The 22,768-nt window shown below is 39.7% G+C and overlaps 1 protein-coding gene across 2 annotated transcripts; it reads right to left on the bottom strand.

Annotated features, from left to right (window-relative positions):
* On the bottom strand, positions 1-21,112 carry pld5 (phospholipase D family member 5). Of its 2 annotated transcripts, XM_037762671.1 has the most exons (12): positions 20,910-21,112; positions 19,798-19,933; positions 13,398-14,451; positions 9,679-9,815; positions 8,050-8,233; positions 7,721-7,829; positions 6,783-6,910; positions 4,583-4,780; positions 2,979-3,130; positions 2,605-2,770; positions 2,360-2,450; positions 1-868 (listed from the first exon to the last, which is right to left on the bottom strand). In XM_037762671.1, the coding sequence occupies exons 3-12, from the start codon at positions 13,428-13,430 to the stop codon at positions 606-608; spliced, it is 1,461 nt and encodes a 486-aa protein (XP_037618599.1). In that variant the 5' UTR covers positions 13,431-14,451; positions 19,798-19,933; positions 20,910-21,112; the 3' UTR covers positions 1-605. The 2 variants fall into 2 exon arrangements, with proteins under 2 accessions (XP_037618599.1, XP_037618609.1); XM_037762681.1 differs by lacking the exons at positions 19,798-19,933; positions 20,910-21,112 and having other exon boundaries at positions 13,398-14,646.
* Between the last annotated feature and the right edge of the window lie 1,656 nt (positions 21,113-22,768).

Genomic DNA, 22,768 nt, shown 5'->3' with positions numbered 1-22,768 from the left:
TTAAGAAAAAGATATATTTTATAAGGTCAGATGATCATTTTCGATAAGATGATAAACAGCTGTAAAACTACTGCTTAAGCTTGTGCATTCAAGAAACTGAATTCATTACAATTGAAGGCAATATAGTCCTAAATGCTATGCAAAAAAAGTATTACAAAGTTTATAAAATACAAATTAAAACTGTAAACAAAAATAGTGCGTCATCATTAAATACTAAATGTGATTTGTTTTGAGTTTGATGGGGTATGTTTATGGATTTAGATAAGTTTCACATAGAGCATATTGATTTTATAATCAGCATATTGCTTGTCCCAGTATATAGTTTGAATTTGAATATTGCTTTCAATATTCATGCAGCATAGCATGCTCATATAGTGTAAACATTTGATTAAGTAGATACTATTACTGTAACTTGCAACTTTAGTGAGTCAAATTATTACCTCAATGTTGTCGTTATTGACTGTAATTGAATATATTAAAATAATGTCATAAAATTAAAGTGAAGTCTAATAATGTAAGTCACATTCTCATATTGTGTACATGTGCTGCAAAATCTAGAGTATTTATCCTTCCGAGGCTTTCAGATATAGGAAGACATTCTGTGCTTATAAAGATAAAGGGTAGTTCCACTTGTTTTCCTCATTCGACTCCGTGTGAATTTTCGTTTGTAGCAGGTTTCTGTATTTGCCCTGCTGCTCTTTGCTTCCTTGCAGGCTCTTAGCGTAACGTGACCTCCAGTCTCTCTCAAACGCAGCCCTGATGTGTTCCAGGATTGTCACTCCTCTGTCTTTAAGACTGTCTTTCATCTTGACCACCAGTCCAACTCCTGTGTTAATGGCAAAGTCACTCCCAACCCAGTCGTGGTTACCTGTGGACAAACGGCAAACCTTAGATATTGTGTCTGAAACTGATATTATCTCATGAAATAATGACTTTGTGCTCCACTACTGTGCTTTTCTTCATGTTGTGCGTGTTCAAATTGACAAACAGTTTGGTGCTTGTGAGTCCAAATGTCTGTGTGTGAGTGGGCAAACGTTTTCTATTTGTAAACTAGAATCACCGCATTGTGGTTGTATGCCTCCACCAACCAGTCTAGTTGCAGTATACATGCATGTCTGTCCAAAATGTCATCACTACATCATTTTGTCCAATCAGACATTTGTGTAAAATTCTCATAATTAGCATAAGAAATCTCGAGTTATGGCCAAAAACATGCTACCAAGATGGCACCGCGAGTGGCAGCCTCGGTGTTGCACTCTCTAATACTTTTTCTGTTTTTGTTTGTTTATTCTGTTTTTTGCTCTCCCTCTCTGGTTACGTACACCAGGGAGGAACTTTTGAACATCCGACAAGAAACTTGGCAAACCTTTTCACCCTTTTTCATCCAAACGGAAAGTTTTACAGAGCTTTAATTTGTAGTGTCCTGCCCTATTTTACACAGTTACGTCAATATATTGATGTTTTTATTTTATTTTTTATTTTATTGTTGGTCATTGGTGCTTTATATATATATATATATATATATATATATAAATATATATATATGTATTTATATGTATTTTTACAATATTTACGGTATATACGCACCTATTTCTTTCACTACTTGTGTACATAACAGTCCTGTTTATTCCTTACCTTTATTTGTCCAGCTTTGCTGTCCTTGCCCCTAGCTTTCTTTTCTACTTCTGTGTAAGTACGCTTAGAGAGATGCGTAAAAAGCCCAAGAGTCACATTCCTTGTATGTATGTACTTGGCAGATAAAACAGATTCTGATGACCATCAAATTCTAATTAGTTCATCCTTAAGTACAAGTGGAGGTTAGTGCCAAATTTAAAGAAATTCCCTCTAGGCGTTCCTGAAATGGACAGATGTACAGACGGACAAACAACCCGAAACATAATGGCTCTATCCACGGCTGTCGCTGGCGCGGATGCATAAAAATACCCTTAATTTTCTTGCTGAGAGTTAGAGGAGTGTTCTAAGTCCCGACAAGAAAGAGTATACGCCTATTTCCCACTGGCTTTGCTCCAAATAACCTACGCTACTCTTACAACAACTGGCTCAAGATGGGGCCATTCACGTTTTTGCGTCGGCCACCATAGCTCTCCTACACGCTTGGCACACGGGAGATGCTTCAGTTGGTTGTCATCTGCAACCTCACCACCAGAAACCTCCAGATCCTACAAACTGCTCCTTTAAAGAACAACACTGCGTAATCTCTTTAAAATAGCAGTCAGTGTAAAAACAAGACATTCTGAAATACCTGAAAACATGTACAGGCAAATAACATCAACAAAAAAAGAATTAAATAAAAAAAAGAATTTAAATATAAATTGAATTGTTTGCAAACATTGCCTACCAATATAGACAGCGTTGTCGGTCACCATGTACTTGTTGTGATTGAGCCCATGTTGAATATCATGCTCTCGCTCCTTGTGACTAAAAAACCTCTGCAAAAAATGTATTAATAAAGATCAGTATGTAAAGACAACACACCAATTCTCAATGTAATATTTGCATACTGAATAAAAAAAAATCCAGAAGTTTACTGTAAATACTAAACTACACCTTTCATGACACATATTTGGAGGAATAATCACGTACCACCTCTAATGAACAGTTGTGCAGCTGCATGCAGAGCGACTTGAGGGAGGTGACAAAGTTGAAAGTGAGGGGGTGGGTCTTCTTCCAGAAGCTTATCAGCAGGCGAACTTGGATTCCTCTCAGTACCACAGCCTCTCTGATCATCTCATCGATAACTGACCAGTACCTATCGATGCAACCATTATAATTAGATACAGCTTTACAAATTAAAGGCAATGATACACATAGTGTGTTTCTCAAATGTAAGTTATTGAAATATTTGATTTCATTCAATTTTACGTCCCTAGACCCCAAAAAATACAATTTTTTTATGGACCTTCTCTGTCACAAGAAACTATGTTTGAATGTCAAAGGTCTTCGGAGTATTAATGTACCTTGTGACTGAGGTTCCTCTGAAACTCCTGCTCACCAGAGGGAGGTAGTCCGTCACGGATATGAAGATAAATGTCTTTGCACTCTGGATGACTTGATAGATGGCATCTACATCTTTGGTTCGATCTTTAGCGCAGAAGATTTCAGGAGAGGTCTGCAGAAGAGATACATCACTCAGACAAGTTTGTACCCAAACTGTAATAAAAAAGTATGAAAATCAAAGTACTGAAAGTTGGGTTACTGCCCTCCGGACGCAGGTACAGAACACTGAGGTGCAGAAGTGCTCGCTTTGGGGAAAAGCCTGATCCCCACAGCCCAACAGGCCTTGCTGAATAGGAGTGTGTGCTGTTGTCTGTCTGATGTGCTGTGGAAAGGAATTTCCTCTTGGGGGACAATAAAGTCTAAATAATTTATCAGGGCTGTCAAAGTTAACGCAATAATAACGCATTAACGCAAATTCATTTTAGCACCACTAATTTCTTTAACGCATTAGCGCAATTTGCGATTTTGAGGTTGTAGCGGGCTTTAAAGCTAGAGAGAAGATACTGATGTCATATGAAACTAGAAAAAGAAAACCTGAAGGCTAGAAAAACTAACGAATCCATTGGTACCAACCATGTTATACTAGCTTGTCGCAAAGGAGGCTAAATAACGCTCCAAACTTGCGCTAAATTTTGCAAGAAAAAACTGGCATGGCAATTTCAATGGGGTCTTTTGACCTCTGACCTCAAGATATGTGAATGAAAATGGGTTCTATGGGTACCCACGAGTCTCCCCTTTACAGACAGAGTTTGCATGTTATGATTTGAGCATATTTTTTATGCTTAATGCAGTACCTGTGTAGTTGTCATTGTATGATTTCCAATAATAAATATATACATACATTTGCATAAAGCAGCATATTTGTCCACTCCCCTGTTGATAAGAGTATTAAATACTTGACAAATCTCCCTTTAAGGTACATTTTGAACAGATACAAAATTGTGATTAATTGCAATAAATCGCGATTAAATATTGTAATCGATTGACAGCCCTACTAAAAATATGATATAGACGACTTTTAATATTCACTTTGTCCCAGTTTGACAAACAAAAAGTTTACAACCGTATCTTTTGATGTCTGACAGCTTCAGTGTAACATTTTGACAAAGGGCAAGAAAAACAACAAGGCACATTTCTCCAACCATGTATCCCCGCTAGAAGAAGCGAGGCACCAGATCAGGCTGGCGTTGTCAGCAGCTTGTGACAGCATGGCTCCATTAGTTCCTATAGGATGATAAATGTCCTGAATGCAACTGATAAGCGTCTTGTCGCTTTGAGGGTAACAAGATTCATTACTGTCAAATTAGGCTGAGGTACTGAGATATTCAGACTCAAGATGCTCCTCAGCGTGATATTAACATGATTAATCGCCCCCTGCGTGTGTCTCTTATTAGTTGGTAATGAAACTTTTATAAAGACATTCACCATCTAGTCCAGAGCGAGGTGCCTAAGGAGGCATATAAAGAATTTATTAGACACAACCTGTCGTTTGTGCATTTTGTATAGAGTCACGTTATGTGTTAACATGCAGTAAATACTGCTACGTAACAAAGTCGTTCCTCACAGACACATAAGCAGCGGCCTCTGTGGCGTTGAGTTGCAGCTCCAGGGCGCTGTGCCTCCCGTAAAGGGCTGTAACTCTCTTCGACCAGATGGAGGGGATGTAGTCCCTCTCATGGAGCTGCCAGTAAAATGAAAAGACTCGATGGAGGTCCAGAGCCAGACAGCTGCAGTTATACACCACCACCCCCAGTTCTTTCCTCTGTGGGGTGTCAGAGAGGAGCACAAAGAGAAGAGGGTGATGCAGCAGAAAAGTTTCAGTAGGTGTGATGCACTCTGGATAGACATGCTTAAGCAATGTGAGAAAGGAAGTAGAGTTAGATATTTGGCAAAAGTGATGCTGATTTTAGAGCAAGAATAATCACACTCTGTGAGAGGATTTGATAATCTAATAGAAGTTATTGATCCTATTATAATAGGATCAGTTTTTTTTTCTCTACAGCCATGCTAAGCCATGTGAGGCTAGGCACAGTGGTGCTTGATGCCAACATGCACATTTGCTAACAAGCTCACAATGACAATGTTAACATGCTGATGTGTATCAGGTATAATATTTATCATGTATGGTGGTGAACACAGTAAATATTATACTTTCTAGCTGGGCATATAAACATGTTATCATTTGTTAACTAGCACTAAACACAACAGCTGAGGCTGATGGGAATGGCATTAGTTTTGCATTTGTTAATTAATATGTATATTAGGGCTGTCGAAGTAAACGCCATAATAACGCGTTAACGCAAATTTGATTTAACGCCACAAATTTCTTTAAAGCATTAATACAACTTGCAATTTTTTAGGTTGTACCAGTACTCAAAGCTCGTTAAGATACTGGTATCATATGAAACTAGAAAACTTGCAAAGGAGGCCAAATAACGCTCTAAACTTACACTAAATTTTGGCGAGGAAAAACTGCCATGGCCCTTTTCAAAGGTGTCCCTTGACCGCTGACCTCAAGATATGTGAATGAAAATGGGTTCTATGGGTACCCACGAGTCTCCCCTTTACAGACATGCCCACTTTATGATAATCACATGCAGTTTTGGTGCAAGTCATAGTCAAGTCAGCACACTGACACACTGACAGCTGTTGTTGACTGTTGGGCTTGAGTTTTTTATACTTTATTTTTTATGCTAAACGCAGTACCTGTGAGAGTTTCTGAACTTTATTTGTCATTGTTTTGTGTTGTTAATTGATTTCCAAAAATAAATATATACATACATTTTGCATGAAGCAGCATATTTGCCCACTCCCATGTTGATAAGAGTATTAAATACTTTACAAATCTCCCTTTAAGGCACATTTTGAACAGATAAAAAAAAATGTGCGATTCATTTGCGATTAATCGTGATTGAATGTTTTAATCGAGCGACAGCCCTAGTATATTATTTAATGGCAAATCGTTGTTGAGATACTTCAGTCTGGACCAAAGCGTGGCTAAAAACAGTGAGCAAGAGACTTCGTTATTAGTCGTTCTACATATATTCTCGCCTGGTCATTAATTCCACAGCAGATATTTGTTTTGTGTTAATTCTATTTCGGTGAGTGACCCAGAACAAAGCACACAGAGTTGCAGTTTATTCTTCTACTATGTATGTTGAATTTCTAACTTGCTGCCTTTTTGTCTCTCTTCTTACCTGCCCCTTCTGTCATGTGTGTGTGTGTGTGTGTGTGTGTGTGTGTGTGTCATCATTCATATACGAGTCCCTTCCTTCCCTCTGGCTCCTTAGTTAATTATACCTAACAGTAGTTCTACCTCCAGCCAGCGCTGATGCATGAAAAGTGCCAGGTAATCACTTCAAGTAGTGGTATGCTAATGCTCCCTGGTTCCTCCTCTATTGTGAATTACATACTAAATGCAAAGTGAATTGCTTCTTGCCTCTCTGGCCCGCCTCAGACAGCAATCTTAAATCATCCCTGATTCTCATTAAGAGTTGCTGGAGTAATTGCATATAAAGGTGCAGGTGTAGAGTGGAACTAATCCAGACTCTGTGTTATATTTTAAGTCCCTGTGGGGTGCAAATGTTATCACCTAATTTAATTTGTCCCGCTTTTATTTCTGGAGAGAAAAAAAAAAATCTACTGTAGCCATTTTGAGGCCAGAAAAGAACTGCAGACCCGACCGCACCCGACTGCAGCGGCTCATTTACCCACCGGTCTGATTTTACTCTGCACACACTCATGTTGTCGATGTTTGCTGTTACCTTGGAGAGTGACCTCCAGTCCATATCAGCGCTCCCGATGTAAATGTGCTTCCGATCCACTATCCAGAATGAAGAATGTAGTCCTCCTCTGTTAAGAGCTGTCATATTAACAAAATGAACCTCTGCATCTAGACAACGTGAGACAGAGAGACAGACAGACAGACAGACGGAGGGAGAGTGGTGGTAGTGTGAAAAGTTTGAAAGAATGAGATGGAGAGAATCGTGGAAATGTGCCAATTGGCCTCGGACTGTCTGACGGACATATGGGGCAAAGCAGGCAGGCAGCCTGAGAGGCAACGGCTTCGAAAGGAAACCAGCCAGGTACATTTGCACATTCATGATTTTCCGACCTCCGTTGTGAAGCCTGGCAGATGTGAAGGTTGCATGACCCGTGCTGTGGAGCTGCTGGATGGGGCTGCATGGTGTCAATGAGCCTACATCTGTCAACTAAAACATTTACTACAATTCTTCTTCTTTTAAAAACTGGTTTGTGCACAGGAAATTAGGGATGTAAGAAAATATCGAAAAAAATAAAATATCGCAATATTATGTTTTGTGATACTGTATTGACTTTTAATAAATAGTTTACATGCAAAGATTAACTCAGTCAATACTTTATTTTATTTGTAAAAATATGCGCCCTCTCAGTGTATGTGCCCTCTCAAAGTAGTGCTATGATGTTGGATGTTACAGGGACTGTGATAAATGCGAATGCAGATCCAACTAAACATAATATAACGCCTTATTTACAGTAGCAATATAATGCAATATATTGAATCGTGATCATGAAACGTATTGTATCGCCAGATTCTTGCCAATCCACAGCCATACAAGAAATGTTGTCAGGTGAGTTGTTAGGAGCTATAAATCTTCATTCTGGAAAGTTACAGTGGCATAACAAATTGCTTAGATCAAATGAAAATATGACAGCCACTCACTGTGTGCTGCCAAGGTCTTCAGTTCAGCAGAGTTAGTCAGACTGCTGGCAATCTTCAGTTTAACCCCCCGAGATTTCAGGCTGAGCAGTCTCTGGAACAACAGCTGACCCTGAGGAAGAGAGTGATGTGCTGTATTACTGTTGTTGAGCAGTGTTTCCCCATGTCCCTTAAAATGGTGATGCTTCGATCTCAGCAGGACAAACCTCATTAAAAGATTACATACAGATCTACTAGAAAATAATTGCATTTTCCTCTTACAGAACACCTGGGAAATGCAGTTGGTTCATGCTCTGCAGGAATGTATAGGGGGGTATATCCAGACTGTGTACCTGTTTGGCAGTGCTTGGCGTTGTTTCCAGGTCCCAGGGGTTTAAGGCCCATACAGGTGACACCACCTCAACTGAGTGCTTTGCCAGGTCCAACAATGTATGAAAGCCAACTGAGAGAGGGAGGTGGTGTCTGCCATCCACGAGGAGAGAGAGGTCGTCTGGAATATTCTCCACCAGCACGATGCTGAAAGTAACACATGCTTCTTGAGCTTCTGGAGCTTTAAAGTAGAACTCGTCTGTTTACATGTCTTTAGGAGAATCTCTGGTGTTTTTGGACAACAGCCGCTGCCATTTTGGACTGAAACGTTTGTTTCATTTTTAATATTTTATTGTTCAACACAGGCCATTTCGGTAGAATATAACAATCAAATAGAAATAATTGTGTTTTACTCTTGTACGGCACTTTTAGGCGGAACGCTGTTAAAAACCCCCCCATCTCTCAGTTGGTGACTTTTCCTAAAAATATGAATTATGTAGTGAATCATGGGAGGTGAGGGATAAAAAGAAAAAAAATATGATCATTTATACCTAGAACCGCCATGGGGTCATTTTTTACCCTTAATGAAAACCGCTGTATATTGCTGTGCTCAACAGATCGCGCCACGCCTGGTTGCCGAGCAACACCTTTTTTTAGACGTTTAGGCGTCTTTTGATAAGCAGCCTGCCATATTGCGAGCGAACTAGCTAGATAGATAGATAGATAGATAGATTTGGATATGGAAACACGAATCGGAGCAGAAGATGGATGAATGTCCAAGTAGCTCTGGCAATGCTCCAGGACATGAGTGAGGGAGAATCGGATGGGAGAGAGATCAATGACCAGTCGTTTTCACCGGATGAGGAATCCTCATCTGAGGACATGGAGCCGACCTCCCGAAAAAGGCCCAGGTGAACAGATGAAGAGTGCTGCCAAAGCACTGTGTGTGTGTGAGAAAGAGAGAGAGAGAGCAGGTGCTCCGTTTCTTTATTCCCAATACCGTAACTAAAACAACAAGTTATTATTATGGTTGTCAATTGATCAAAATATTTAATCGTGATTAATCAGATGATTGTCCATAGTTAATGGTGATTAATCGCAAATTAATTTAACTTTTTTCTGTTCAAAATGTACCTTTAAGGAAGATTTGTCATGTATTTAACATGGGAGTGGGCAAATGTGCTTGCTTTATGCAATGTATGTATATATATATATATATTACTGGAAATCAATTAACAACACAAAAAACTGACAAATATTGTCCAGAAACCCTCACAGGTACTGCATTTAACATACAAAATACACTAAAATCATAACATGACAAACTCAGCTGTCAGTGTGTCAGTGTGCTGACTTGACTATGACTTGCCCCAAACTGCATGTGATTATCATAAAGTGGGCATGTCTGTAAAGGGGAGACTCGTGGGTACCCAGAGAACCCATTTTCATTCACATATCTTGAGGTCGGAGGTCAAGGGACCCCTTTGAAAATGGCTTCGCCCCCCCCGGTTCTAAGGTTAACAGAAGGTTGTCGGTTCTAGTGCTAATCAATCATTGTTGTAGTTCATAGATATTTTGCACTGTGCATGAATGCAAAACTTTTTTTTTCTTTCCTTGTTATGTTATTGTGTCACACTTGCAGAGCATCTTACCGGCAGTCTCTGCTACAGTTTTCCTCCGTGATACCGTCCTCATCGTCCCCCCAAATGTCCACTGATGAGAAGATCAGCGCCAACAGCACAGCAGAGCAGCAGAGAAGGGCAAAGATGGCGATGCACTTCTGCTGGGTCTGGAAGACGAGTTAGACACACAGATATTAGGCAAAAGTCAGACTTTTTGTTAAGGATGCATGATCTGCAGCACTGTAGAGCTCAACTCTTCCCCTGTTGTTATGCAGCTCGCAGTGAAGACACTGACATGGCAGTTAGTTTTGGGTGGTGTACAAAAGAGAAATTATCAGCCCTTCACCCTCTGAGATCCGCGGGATTGTGGGTGATCCCAACCGACTTTACTGTCTTTCAGAGGCTGTAGCAGGTTTTGGCGCTAGAGTGAAGGTCATACTAGCTTGTTGGAAGGGAGGTGAAATAATGCTCCAAAGTTTGGCGAGGAAAAACTGGCATGGCCATTTTCAAAGGGGTCCCTTGACCTCTGACCTCAAGATATGTGAATGAAAATGGTTCTATGGGTACCCAAGCAGTACAGATGTGTTATTTTTGCCTATTCTAAAAATGGTGTGTTTGAATATTTCTGCATACTGGGGTCCCTAAAGAGTCTTGGAATTGCATAAATTGGGTATCACTGTAAAGCTGAGACTCTCGTGGATCCCATGAGTCCAATTGTATTCATGTGTGATGATGTTACTCCCCATAGTAGCCATTTCATATAGTGAGACCATTTGACCTCACTCTATAAACTGACCTGTGGTGACCTCCAGGATAATCACAGCCTCGTGAAACTTTACAACCACAAACTAGAGAAGTAGAGCATTCAGAGGATGGATGGCTTTCCTAGCTAAGTTGACAATAAGGGGGTTTCTGAGCAGTTTCCAGAACAGAAGTGCTCGCCATCCAATCTCAAAAAATGCAATTCTTGCAGAAATCTCCAAATGTCAAAAGTTTTTGATGGCTTTTTCTGTGGTGTTCCTCAAGGTCTTAGTGTCTTAATGTGGTATTTTGGAGGAATTATTTATCATTTTTATCAATTCTCGAGTGGTAAAAAAAATGGTTAAATTTACCACCAAATCTGTGTAACAAATGGTATCAACCCAAAAATTGCTGCAACAACTTATGAGACCTAATAGAGCATGGGGATGGCCATCATATACTTCTATAATACTGTTCTAAGCCCTTATACACTTTCACAATTCATTTAAAATAATTAATTAATTGATTCATGTTTATTTCTGAGTTATTACTAGCATAAGCTACAGCTGCATCTCAAAATAATCTCCAGGTTCCCAGCTTTCAGATGATGTACATAACTTCTGTGTGACATCTTCTGCTGGCCTGCTATCTCCCCCTAAAGACCCCCACTCCCCTTCCCCTAAAAAAGGGTCTGCGTGGGTCTCAGAGGGTTAAATGCGAATGTCCTGATTCAGTATCATTGATTAGAGGTTCGGATTCACGATCAATACAACGACAAATATAGGTCTTCTTTCAGAGTGTAGAAACTCTTGATTTGACAACCAGGCTGCAGAGGGATTCAGAGCTCTGGAGCAAGAACCCCCGAGCTTCACAAATCCTACTTTATACCCCGGGGCATTGGACAAGTGAAGTGGAACGCTCTCCAGCTGAAGGCAGATTGATACACACTAAAGCCCAACTATGAGGAATATTGGAAACTCTGGTTTACACTTTTACTGCCTGCTTTATTGTTGAAGCGAATCCCCAGCTGAAAGGGATTTTATGACCTCTGTGCCAGCATGAATATGCTCAGTGTCGCATTTATGACAAGCAATATTAGAAGCTATATTAGTGTGCATGCATGTGTGTGGCAGTATATGGTATATACAGTACTGGCTGTAATAAGGCTGGAGTGACAGTCAGTGGGGTCAGTGGTTATGAAGCAGCAGCCTTATTGCCCCCGATGCAGCCCGAGGAGTCTTGATTTCCACTGTTTTAAAAGTGCAGTTAGGCAATTCTGTTTTGCTTACGACTACAGATTTTCCCCATCTCATTCCCTGCCCCGTTCGTGTCGGTTTTGTGAGCTGTCATCACATCACATTACATATTCTCTTTTGTTGTGTTCAATCAATCAAATGTATCTCGCAGAAAGATGACTCCCAGTATGATTTTATTTTAATATATTTATATAAAATTTGACTATTAAACAAAAGAAAAAACACAATTCCACCAAGTCAGAGAGAAGATGGGGGTCGAAGGGTGTTTGTCAACTTCATTTCCCACTCTTCCCCACACTGTCTGCCTAAGGCAATGAGGCTGAAAGCCTGGTGCCAGCCGGATGCACCTCACACTCCCTCTGCTATCCACTGAGATCACTGAGCTCTTCATCACATTTAGCAGAGGCAAGGACCATGCTTGACTTGTGGATGTGTACATGGCTGCTAGGAATTGAAGCCTCATGATACAGAACGAGACTGTCGGAGTGAGACAGGTCAGTGGACGTACAGCTAATGCAGTGAGATACGATATTTCCTTCACTTCTAAAGTACAACAACACACTGGATACTCGACGGGTTTCCACAGCTGTTTTCAGAGCAGTTTTATTTTGTGGTAATTTCAACATCTTTGGGTTTTTGTACTATTGTTTGGTAGGAGTGTAAGAAAATATCGATACATAGGAGTATTGCGATATTATGTTGTGTGATACTGTATTGATTCTCCAAAACACTATTGATTTTTAATTAACATACTTACTTACTGGCATCATATGAAACAAAAAAAACTACGGAATAACGCTCCAAAGTTATGCCAAATTTTGGAGAGGAAAAACTGGCATAGCCATTTTCAAGTCCCTTGACCTCTGACCTCAAGATATGTGAATGGAAATGGGTTCTATTGGTACCAACGAGTCTGCCCTTTACAGACATGCCCAGTTTATGATAATCCCATGCCGTTTGGGGCAAAAACCATGCAGCTTTTTGCATGCAGTATAAATGTGTTATTTCTGCCTATTCTAAAATGGTGTATTTCTGGTGTGTTTTTTATACTATGACAATTTTCTTAACATTAAATTTTAAAAAATTGCAAATATATCGCCTTGCTTACATTATCGCAATATATCACAATATATTGAATCGTTTCCTCAGTATCATGATACATATTGTTCAGATTCTTGTCAGTACACAACCCAATTATTTGGACAAAACAAGCAATTTGAAGACGTCCCCTTGCATTCTGGGAAACTGGGATGGCCTTTTTTTTCACAATTTTCTAACATTTTATAAAGTAAATCATTCATTGAAAATTAATTGGCAACAATTTTGATAATCAATAGAATCGTCTAAGTCATTTATCAAGCAAAACGCCAAACATTAGCTGGTTCCAGCTTCTCAAATGTGTGCATTTTCTTCTTTTCTCCATTTTATATCATTGTAAATTGAATATATGGAATTTGAGGATGGCCCCTTGGATACTGGGAAATTGTGACAGGCAATTTTCTGACATTTTACAGACTGATTAATCGATTATTCAAAGAAATCACTAATTGATAATGAAATCGCTAGCCCTAACTGTGTTTATGGACCGAATTAAAGGTTTCCTCCAAATGAATCAAGGAATTAATAATGTAATGGAAGCCAGCATGAAAAGCCGAAGTCAAACAAACATAAAATCCCACCAACAGACAAATTGAGAATAATATCACATATTAAATAGATGCAGCGAGTGTAGTTGAGGGCTGTAAACATCACCTTCAAGGGCTCCTGTGTGGGCGGTCCCGCCATGAGAGCAGCACTCCTTCAAACTTCTCTGACAGGTGGGGAAACTGCAGCTCAGTCACACATCTTTGTCCGTCTGTCTCTCTGTCCACCCCTCAGCCTGTCCCGCTCTGATGTCTTCACTCTTTGCCGCCGTCTTCATCCTGCTGGTTCCTCACTGTCTTGCAAGGTATGTGTGTGTGCACCTCGAGTTCTGGTCTGTCCCGTGTCCTGACATGGTCCTTCCAGCCTCTCTGTGTGTGTGTGTGTGTGCGTGAGCTGTGTGTGAGCTGCTCACTCTGCTTCTCAGTGGAGGTGGTGAGAGAGATGGAGAGAGACCCAACCCCTCTCGTTCAAACGGCCAATACAGAGCTGTAGCTCCGAGCCCCAGCAACTCTCCTCCTCCTCCTCCTCCTCCTCGAATCCTCCCTCCTCTTCCTCTTTATCTTCCTCTTTTATCTGCCTTGTGAACAAATCTCCTCTGGCAGAATGCAGTCGGCTTAGAGAGGAGGGATGCTGAAACATGCCATTGGTGATCCACTGTGTGACAGCTGCTGCAAAACTCTCAAATTGTTCTGAACTCATTAGGTGGGACGTACACACACACACACACACACACACACACACACACACACATATGCACACAGTTCTGCCCAGCGAAGACAAAATAATTTAAACACCCCCATAGCTCCCATTAATAACTTCAACTAATGACATAATCATAAAGACAGCAGTACTGTCTGCTTTAATCCCCACTGTGTTTAAACCGTTGTAATAAATGTGCTTTTCAGTAAGGCACCAGAGCACAATCATATTTCACTTCCTCAGTGTATAGCTTCATACGTGCGTACATTACAAGAGGCTGTGCACTCAGCGGGGGGAAATAAAATATGCAAACACTTTCTTCCCCCATTTTATTCACCCCAACCCTTTTCTCACAGATGAATATAGCATCGCCTAATAGCAGAAAACAACATATGCTGCTGACTGCAGGCAAGCTGCTGCTGTGTTTACGAGTCCAGCGGTGTACGGGGAGTAAAGGAAGGACCTAATGGGGGACGAGAGAGAAATGAGGGAAGGATAAAAGCAAGGTGGAAGAGTTTTTTTAAAGTTACCCTACCCATCTCTGTTTATAATGCTTCAATTTAACTGTACGTATAAGATTTCACTTTGCTAGGTGTAATATATGTTTTAAATTAATCCAGACTAGGGCTGCCAAAGTTAATGTAATAATAATGCGTTAACGCAAATTTGTTTTAATGCCACTAATTTCTTTAACGCATTAATGCAACTTGCGATTTTTTTTAGATTGGAGTGGGCTCAGTTTTAAAGCTAGAAAGCTAGAGTGAAGATATGAAACTAGAAAACCTAAGGAGTCCACTGGCACCAACCATGTCATACTAGCTTTGTTGAGAAGGAGGCTAAATAACGCTCCAAACCTGTGCTAAATTTTGGCCATTTTCAAAGGGGTCCCTTGACCTCTGACCTCAAGGTATGTGAATGAAAATGGGTTCTATGGGTACCCACGAGTCTCCCCTTTACAGACATGCCTTCTTTATGATAATCACATGCAGTTTGGGGCAAGTCATAGTCAAGTCAGCACACTGACACACTGACAGCTGTTGTTGCCTGTTGGGCTGCAGTTTGCCATGTTATGATTTGAGCATATTTGTTATGCTAAATGCAGTACCTGTGAGGGTTTCTGGACAATATATATCATTGTTTTGTGTTGTTAATTGATTTCCAATAATAAATATATACATATAGGCATACTGGCCCACTTCCATGTTGATAAGAGTATTAAATACTTGACAAATCTTCCTTTATAAAAAATGTGTGATTAATCACGATTAAGTATGGACAATCATGCAATTAATCGTGACTAAATATTTTAATTGATTGACAGCTCTAATTCAGACACTGATTCTTGCAAACCGTCACTTTGGTCACATGAGGTTGAAACGGGTTACCATGGTTACAGGTCTCCAACCGGCAAGGAGGCTATCAGGAAGTGACGACGTAAATTACTGCTCAGTGTGTCAGAAAAGATACATACTGCTGTTTATTCACACAAAAGTATGTTGAACGATAGTACACATCTTGGGTCTGTAGTGCATAGTATGCGATTTTGGACGAAGCTCTATTCTCGTTTACATTCAGTATATTAAATTGCGGAGTAACTGCATTGTAAAAAGCTAAATTTATCTCATTTACATACTCATGAACAAACTAGTTTTTTAATCAATGTCTGACATTTCAGAGAGAAATTGGTAGCAACAAGGAACAAAGTCGTAGCAGTGAAACCTGCTGTGTTTGTCTGGGGCAGGTGCCCTCTGCACTTCACCCTGTCTGTGAGCGAAAAAGAGAGAGCAACAGAAAGAGACAGAGGGGACAGAAATGTTTGGACCACTTCCCAGGAGAGGTGAATGTTTGTAGAGCTGCACATATGGAGTCAAACAAAAACACATTACAAACTGGATGGGATTTTCACTTCAGCTTCTCTGACCATCATGAGCACAGACCGTCAGCTGAGACAGAACCACCGGGCAATTTATAGCCGAGCGATGACATGAACGAGATCCCCGGCTTAACGGTCAGCAGCGGTCACACAATGAAACTGTTGATGTAAACAATTCACCGACTGCACAGTCACCACCATGATGCAACATTGAATGCTAATGTATGAAATGCCTACCAGTCCATTTTCTATTCCATTGTGTTGAACGGCTGTAAGAGCTCTTTTTGATCTGTGCACTTTTCAAGCGGCGCTGTTTGCAGGCGAGCAGTTCAGAGGTCACAGCAGCCTTTACAGTTTATTCCTATTCCCCCCTGACTCTCTGCTCAGGGCATCATTATCTGATAATATACAGCACCGTTCTCCAACACAAGAGACCAATTATAATTAGTCCTCATCTTTAAGAGACACTCTGCAAGGAACATTCAGACTTCACACACAAATGAGCAAGTTATTATACAATGGGCCTAAACCAGGTAAAGGATTTTATGCGCAGTGTAGGTGTGTGTGTGTGTGTGTTTGACAAATATATGGTGGTGAATGAACCCTGGGGTCTATATTTTTACTAGTTTTGGTCAGTTATTACTTTTTTAATTCAAGAATGGGAACTGGATCTTGGGTTTCATGTCTTTGCCATTTTAGTTTTTATTACGTTGTTTCAACATCTTTTTAGATACGCTATCTCAGTATGTAGTTGGGTCCTACTTCGTGTAGAAATTAGGGCGGTCAATCGATTAAAATATTTAATCGCGATTAATTGCAAATTAATCACACATTTCTATATCTGTTGAAAATGTACCTTAAAGGGAGATTTGTCAAGTATTTAATACTCTTATCAACATGGAAGTGGGCAAATATGCTGCTTTATGCAAATGTATGTATTTATTTATTATTGGAAATCAATTGACAACACAAAACAATGACAAATATTGTCCATATATACTTATTATTAGAAACCCTCACAGGTACTTCATTTAGCATGAAAAATATGCTCAAATCATAACATGGCAAACTGCAGCCCAACAGGCAACAACAGCTGTCAGTGTGTCAGTGTGCTGACTTGACTATGACTTGCCCCAAACTGCATGTGATTATCATAAAGTGGGCATGTCTGTAAAGGGGAGACTCGTGGGTACCCATAGAACCCATTTTCATTCACATATCTTGAGGTGTGAGGTCAAAGGACCCTATTGAAATTGCCATGCCAGTTTGGAGCGCTATTTAGCCTCCTTCGCCACAAGCTAGTGTGGTATAGTATGGTATAGTATGGTATGGTATTTTTTGGCCTTCAAAGCTATGGTGAGAAATATTCGCAGCTATTTGAAGCTTTGGGACGGTGCAGCTGCCACACTACTATACACACAGCACCTCTACACATAACAAACAGCGATATCCAGCTGAGAATAACTAATAATTTATGTTAAATATGAATAATGAATAATGTTGTGGGATTATTCCTTATTTCACGGGCTATTTTGGAATGTATACATTATTATTAGATACTTAGTATATATTAAAAAAAAAAAAAAGTATTCGAATACTGATTTGGAGGTTGATTACCATGGCAACGGTCAAAGCATTCGGTTGTAGTCAGTTGTACCAATGGATTCCTTAGGTTTTGTAGTTTCATATGATGCCAATATCTTCAATCTAGCTTTAAAACTGAGCCCGCTACAACCTAAAAATCGCAAGTGGCGTTAAAACGAATTTGTGTTTGTTTGTGTGCTTTACTATTGCGTTAACTTTGACAGCCCTAGTAGAAATATAGTCATTGAAATGTCATGTAAAACAGTCGTTATATTTAACTGAGACATCCACAAAAGATGTTGGTTTTGACCTGCAAACCCCCCCGTGAGTGCCAATGACGGACGCCTCAATGTGTTTCACCTTCACACCAAAAGCTCAACAGCAGGTTTCCATGCGTGCACAGGACATGGTGTTTGTTTTTTTTTATATCTATATATATATAGTCAGGGTGATATGTGCTGAGTGAAAGCTGACTGGGCGCTATGCCACGGGAGACAGCTGGGCCACATGCCAAAGGGACTGTGGATGGGGTGCAGATAGGAATCAAGCAGTAAGAAATGACCCTGTTAGGTTGTCTTGTTCAAAAAGCTCCATCAGTGAGTGCCTGTCCACAGCAGAGCGCTGAAGCTACTAGCTCAGCCTCTGCAACTGTAACACACTCCTGGGTGAGTACAACTCGCTCTAGGTTCAGAAGGAGCAAAGTTTTGAGTGCAACAATCATAAACACAACAACACAAGTGAATTCAGTTAACTGCAACTTAGGTTTGCCTATGAATGCCCTTTAAAGAAGCTTGGTTTGGTTATCACCTTAAAGGTCTTATTGATAACATTTTTATGTAGATGAATATACAAAAAAAATACATCCACAAAGCTTTTAGAAAGGTGCTGAATAAAATGTTTTTTACTGAAAAAAATTATTATGACTATGAATTAATCATTTAAAAATGTTGGTGGGTCCAAAATGAATGTTTTGTTTATCTCTGTGGAAGATATCTGATGTTTGGTTCCAACTTCTAACAAGGCTTGTGAGACGATAGTACAACGACGTTGGTATCATGTGGGATCATCAGTTAGCTTTGAAAAAACGGATAAATGGCTGAGATTGACGGTAAGTGCCTGGCAACAACTTTTTGTAAAGTAAATGCAATGGAACAGGGGAGGGAGAATGAGACATCTAGTGGCTAAATGTTATCAATGTTATCAATAACACCTTTAAGTTAACTTCCAAGTCGGTGTCTGATGGCCTTGTGGAAAACTGGTCAAAATCAACTTCGTTTGAGTTCAGATCAGATGGAGGTCTACTCTGTCAGAGTCTGATGAGTACACTCTCTAAAGCCGAATTTATACTTCCCATTTCCGCGAGAGTGCCCACGAGTAGGACCAAAACACATGAACATTCCTTTATCCCTCGTGCTCTTAAATTATTTTATTCATGATATATTTTGCACCTTTTATCCCTCATGCTCTTAAACTGTCTTAATGGTATTGAATTGTTTTATAAAATTGTTTTAAACTGTCTTAAATTCCAAATATTTAGATTGTAAAATGTTGATCACTGTGTATGTTTGACGCATTTCAAGTTACACGGTTTATGTTTTTATGCTGCTGTATCCTGCCCTGTCAAGCTTTAATAACTGAAACTGAGTATGACAGGATCCGTGGGACGTAAATTTCGTCATCAGAGGGTGTACTAGTAGGCTCTGTGCGGACGTCCGTGTACCGGCAAATTTGTTGTGACCTCTACGCTACAAGTGGTAGCATAACGATCTGCTGTGCATGAGTGGAACGGGTGCTCTAGGCTTGCCGCGGTAGTCAGTGTTACCGGTGTCACACAGTATTCGGGCATACACCGATTACATTACTTCCCCACCGCCCCCACCGTTGCGTTTTTTTATAGAAATAAAATCCATTAATTCATTTTCACGTATCAGCACCATGTTATCAATACATAGTCAGACAACAGACACTACAAATTGAAAGTGAAATCAGAGAGTAGCAGTCGGAGTCAGATTTCACACACACGGGACGAAAGAGAGTTGACAGACGAGACGATGGCGAAGGATTTGGTGTCAAAGCAAAAAGCAAAAGCGCCTATTTGGCAATATTATGGATTTAAACCCAATACTATAAGAGGGGAAACATAATCGGTAACACCGGTGTTTATTAACTGGTGGGAAAATTTCCTCACAATGACATCCCTAACATGCTCAAAGCAGACAGTATCAACAGAATTACTAAACGTCCATGGTGTCCGCAGCTGTTCGTGTACGCGTACGCTTGGGAGTATAACAGAAGCTTGAGTGTACTGTATGTTCGAGCTGGTACCAATTCAAGTGACTGGCACGATCCTACCACAAAGCAGATAGTTCATCCGGCTGGTTCAGTGGCAAAGTAGATCCAGGTTACTGGAAATCAAGCTGGGAATCTCGCCATCTACTGGAGTCGTTGGATCTTCTTCACTGGATCTTCTCACTCAATAAAAGATGACCTGCATTTACAAACATGCGAATAGTCTCTGTTCTGCTTTCCTTCATATTTCATAAATGTTTCTCTTATGTTGTACAACATCATACTAGATCATAACAACATCAACGTAAGCGCTGACTGAATGCAGATACTTAACATATTGAAAATCATTTGTTACTCTCTATTTCTCAAATGATATTGGAATTATTTAGTTCAGACGAAATATGCTTGACATAAATACAGTATTGACACAGCAGAATTATCAAACATGAAAACAGAATTAAACTATTTCAGCTCAGCCATTATTTGAGTGAGCAATGAAACACGTATATCTTACACAATGAACATTGTCATTAACATAATTATAAAAAAGCGAGCTTACAGAGACTTCAGGTCGCATATAATGATATTATATATAATAATATTACTGAAAAGACCAAGATGTTCCAGTGCAAGTGAAATGTTTGTGTCTGCAGGCATAAATACTTTTCAAAGTGTATTCAAACTATATAAATCTCATGTACAAATGTATATGCCGGCTTAATCACTCTGAGAATGACATCATCTTGCGGTTGTCTAACATCAGATTTAGCACTACACGTTACCAATCACAGCTGTGGAGGCACTGGTATAGTTCTTTATATGTAAGGCATTGATAAGGCATATACATTTATATTAATATTAATATTAATATTTTTAATATCTTTTAATCTTGACTTTTTATAGTGCTTCCTGTATTGTAATGTATTATATGTAATGTATTGTTTTTTGTTTGTTTTTTCTTTTTTTCTTATCTGGACCCTGAGCCTGCAATAAAGTTTGAATTCAATTGAATTAATTAACACAGTAATTCTGACAAATACTCTTTAGCAGTAACAGTAAAAGTAAATTTCGTAGTTCAATATTTCTTATCAAACATACTGCTTGACAAAGCATTTAATCATCTCTAGCATGAGCATCATCACTAACATGAGGAGTTGAAGTGATTAACAGCTTACCGAGTGAGCTTATGTGAAGAACTGAAACAGGCACTTCTGGAGGTCTCATCGCTTCTGCAGAGAAACCACATCACTGTCATCTGATACCTGCTCCACTTCAATAACCGGTTTCACTTAGTTCCTGCTGTCTCTCAACTTTTGTGAAGCTCAATGTTGTTACACGGAGGCAACTAGTATATTTCTAGGTCAACAAGACAACTCGGGTGCTCGCAACAACTGCGCTGCAAGACTTCCGGTTAAATTTAGTAACTGTGCTGCAAGACTTCCTGTTACTTTTAGTAACTGTGCTGCCAAACTTCCGGTTAACTTTAGTAACTGTGCTGCAAGACTTCCGGTTAATTTTAGTAACTGTGCTGCAAGACTTACGGTTAAATTTAGTAACTGCGCTGCCAAACTTCCGGTAAACTTTAGTAACTGCGCGGAAGAACTTCCTGTTACTTTTAGTAACTCCGCTGCAAAACTTACGATTCATTTTTAGTAACTGCGCTGCAAAACTTCCGGTTAATTTTAGTAACTGTGCTGCCAAACTTCTGGTTAACTTTAGTAACTGTGCTGCAAAACTTCCTGTTACTTTTAGTAACTGCGCTGCAAGACTTCCGGTTAATTTTAGTAACTGTGCTGCAAGACTTACGGTTAAATTTAGTAACTGTGCTGCAAGACTTACGGTTAAATTTAGTAACTGCGCTGCCAAACTTCCGGTAAACTTTAGTAACTGCGCGGAAGAACTTCCTGTTACTTTTAGTAACTCCGCTGCAAAACTTACGATTCATTTTTAGTAACTGCGCTGCAAAACTTCCGGTTAATTTTAGTAACGAGTATAGAAGCAAAGAGACGAAACTCCAGTTTGTTTGTTTTTTACAACAGCCGCTGCCGCCATTTTGGATTGAAAACGCTTATTATATTCACAATATTTTATTGTTCAACACAGGCCATTTCGGTAGAATATGACAGTAGAATAGAAATAATGTTGCTTTACCTTTATACGGCACTTTTTAGGCGGACGTTTTACGGGCGTCCGGTAGTCGCTTTCAGTCCAAAATGGCGGAAGCATAGCTTTGCTGCTGGGCGCTGATGTTGCAATGGAACGAACGACTGTCTTTCACAATTGGCATACTTTCTTTGCTTTTAGTAACTGCACTGTAAAACTTCCTGTTAATTTTAGTAAGGGATGTGGATGGGTGAAACAAAAGTCTTGACTAAGTTATCACAACTGCAGTGTCTAATAACAGAAATAAAGGCATTAAGTTAAAACTTCAGTCAGTAGTTCTATTGTTTATGACTTTAATCATTTCTATTTCAACCCGTTTTGCTCAGCTGGGTTACACAACCAACAGAGAGAAGAGAAGAGAGCAGAGGAATTAATTGGTTAATTGATCATTTGATAAAGGATTTTTTTTTTCATGACTAAGCACTTGCTGGATGAAAAAAAAGCTAGAAAGCACTCAGTGGAGCAATTTATTGACAATCTTCCCTGTTTTTCGTTGCATTTCTTAAGTGAATTGCACGTAACAGGAAACAAAAGTGGGGGTAAAATGAGGGTGTAAAAGGTCATGCTTATATGCTGTTCAAAGGTATGTGATGGAGGAAGACATGTATGTTTGGTTTTATGGCCTAACTTTCCAACAACCAAATTTGACTGAAATCTGTTAAGTTGGTGTTGAGATATGCTGCTAACTGACAAACATGCTGGACTGAAAACATAACCTCCGTTGGGGAGATGACAAAATGAGGAAAACCACCTCTTCTGCAAAAAGAAAACTATTCATGTGAACAGTCACATTGATAAAAATGCATAAAAAGCCTACAGATTTAGGCAACTTGCCTCAGGTGGATGCACTTTTCCTGAGGCAGCTCTGGTT

The sequence above is a fragment of the Sebastes umbrosus genome, chromosome 3 (genome assembly GCF_015220745.1).
Source record: "Sebastes umbrosus isolate fSebUmb1 chromosome 3, fSebUmb1.pri, whole genome shotgun sequence".
Lineage (NCBI taxonomy): Eukaryota > Metazoa > Chordata > Actinopteri > Perciformes > Sebastidae > Sebastes > Sebastes umbrosus.
This window is presented reverse-complemented; position numbering and strand designations above follow the sequence as displayed.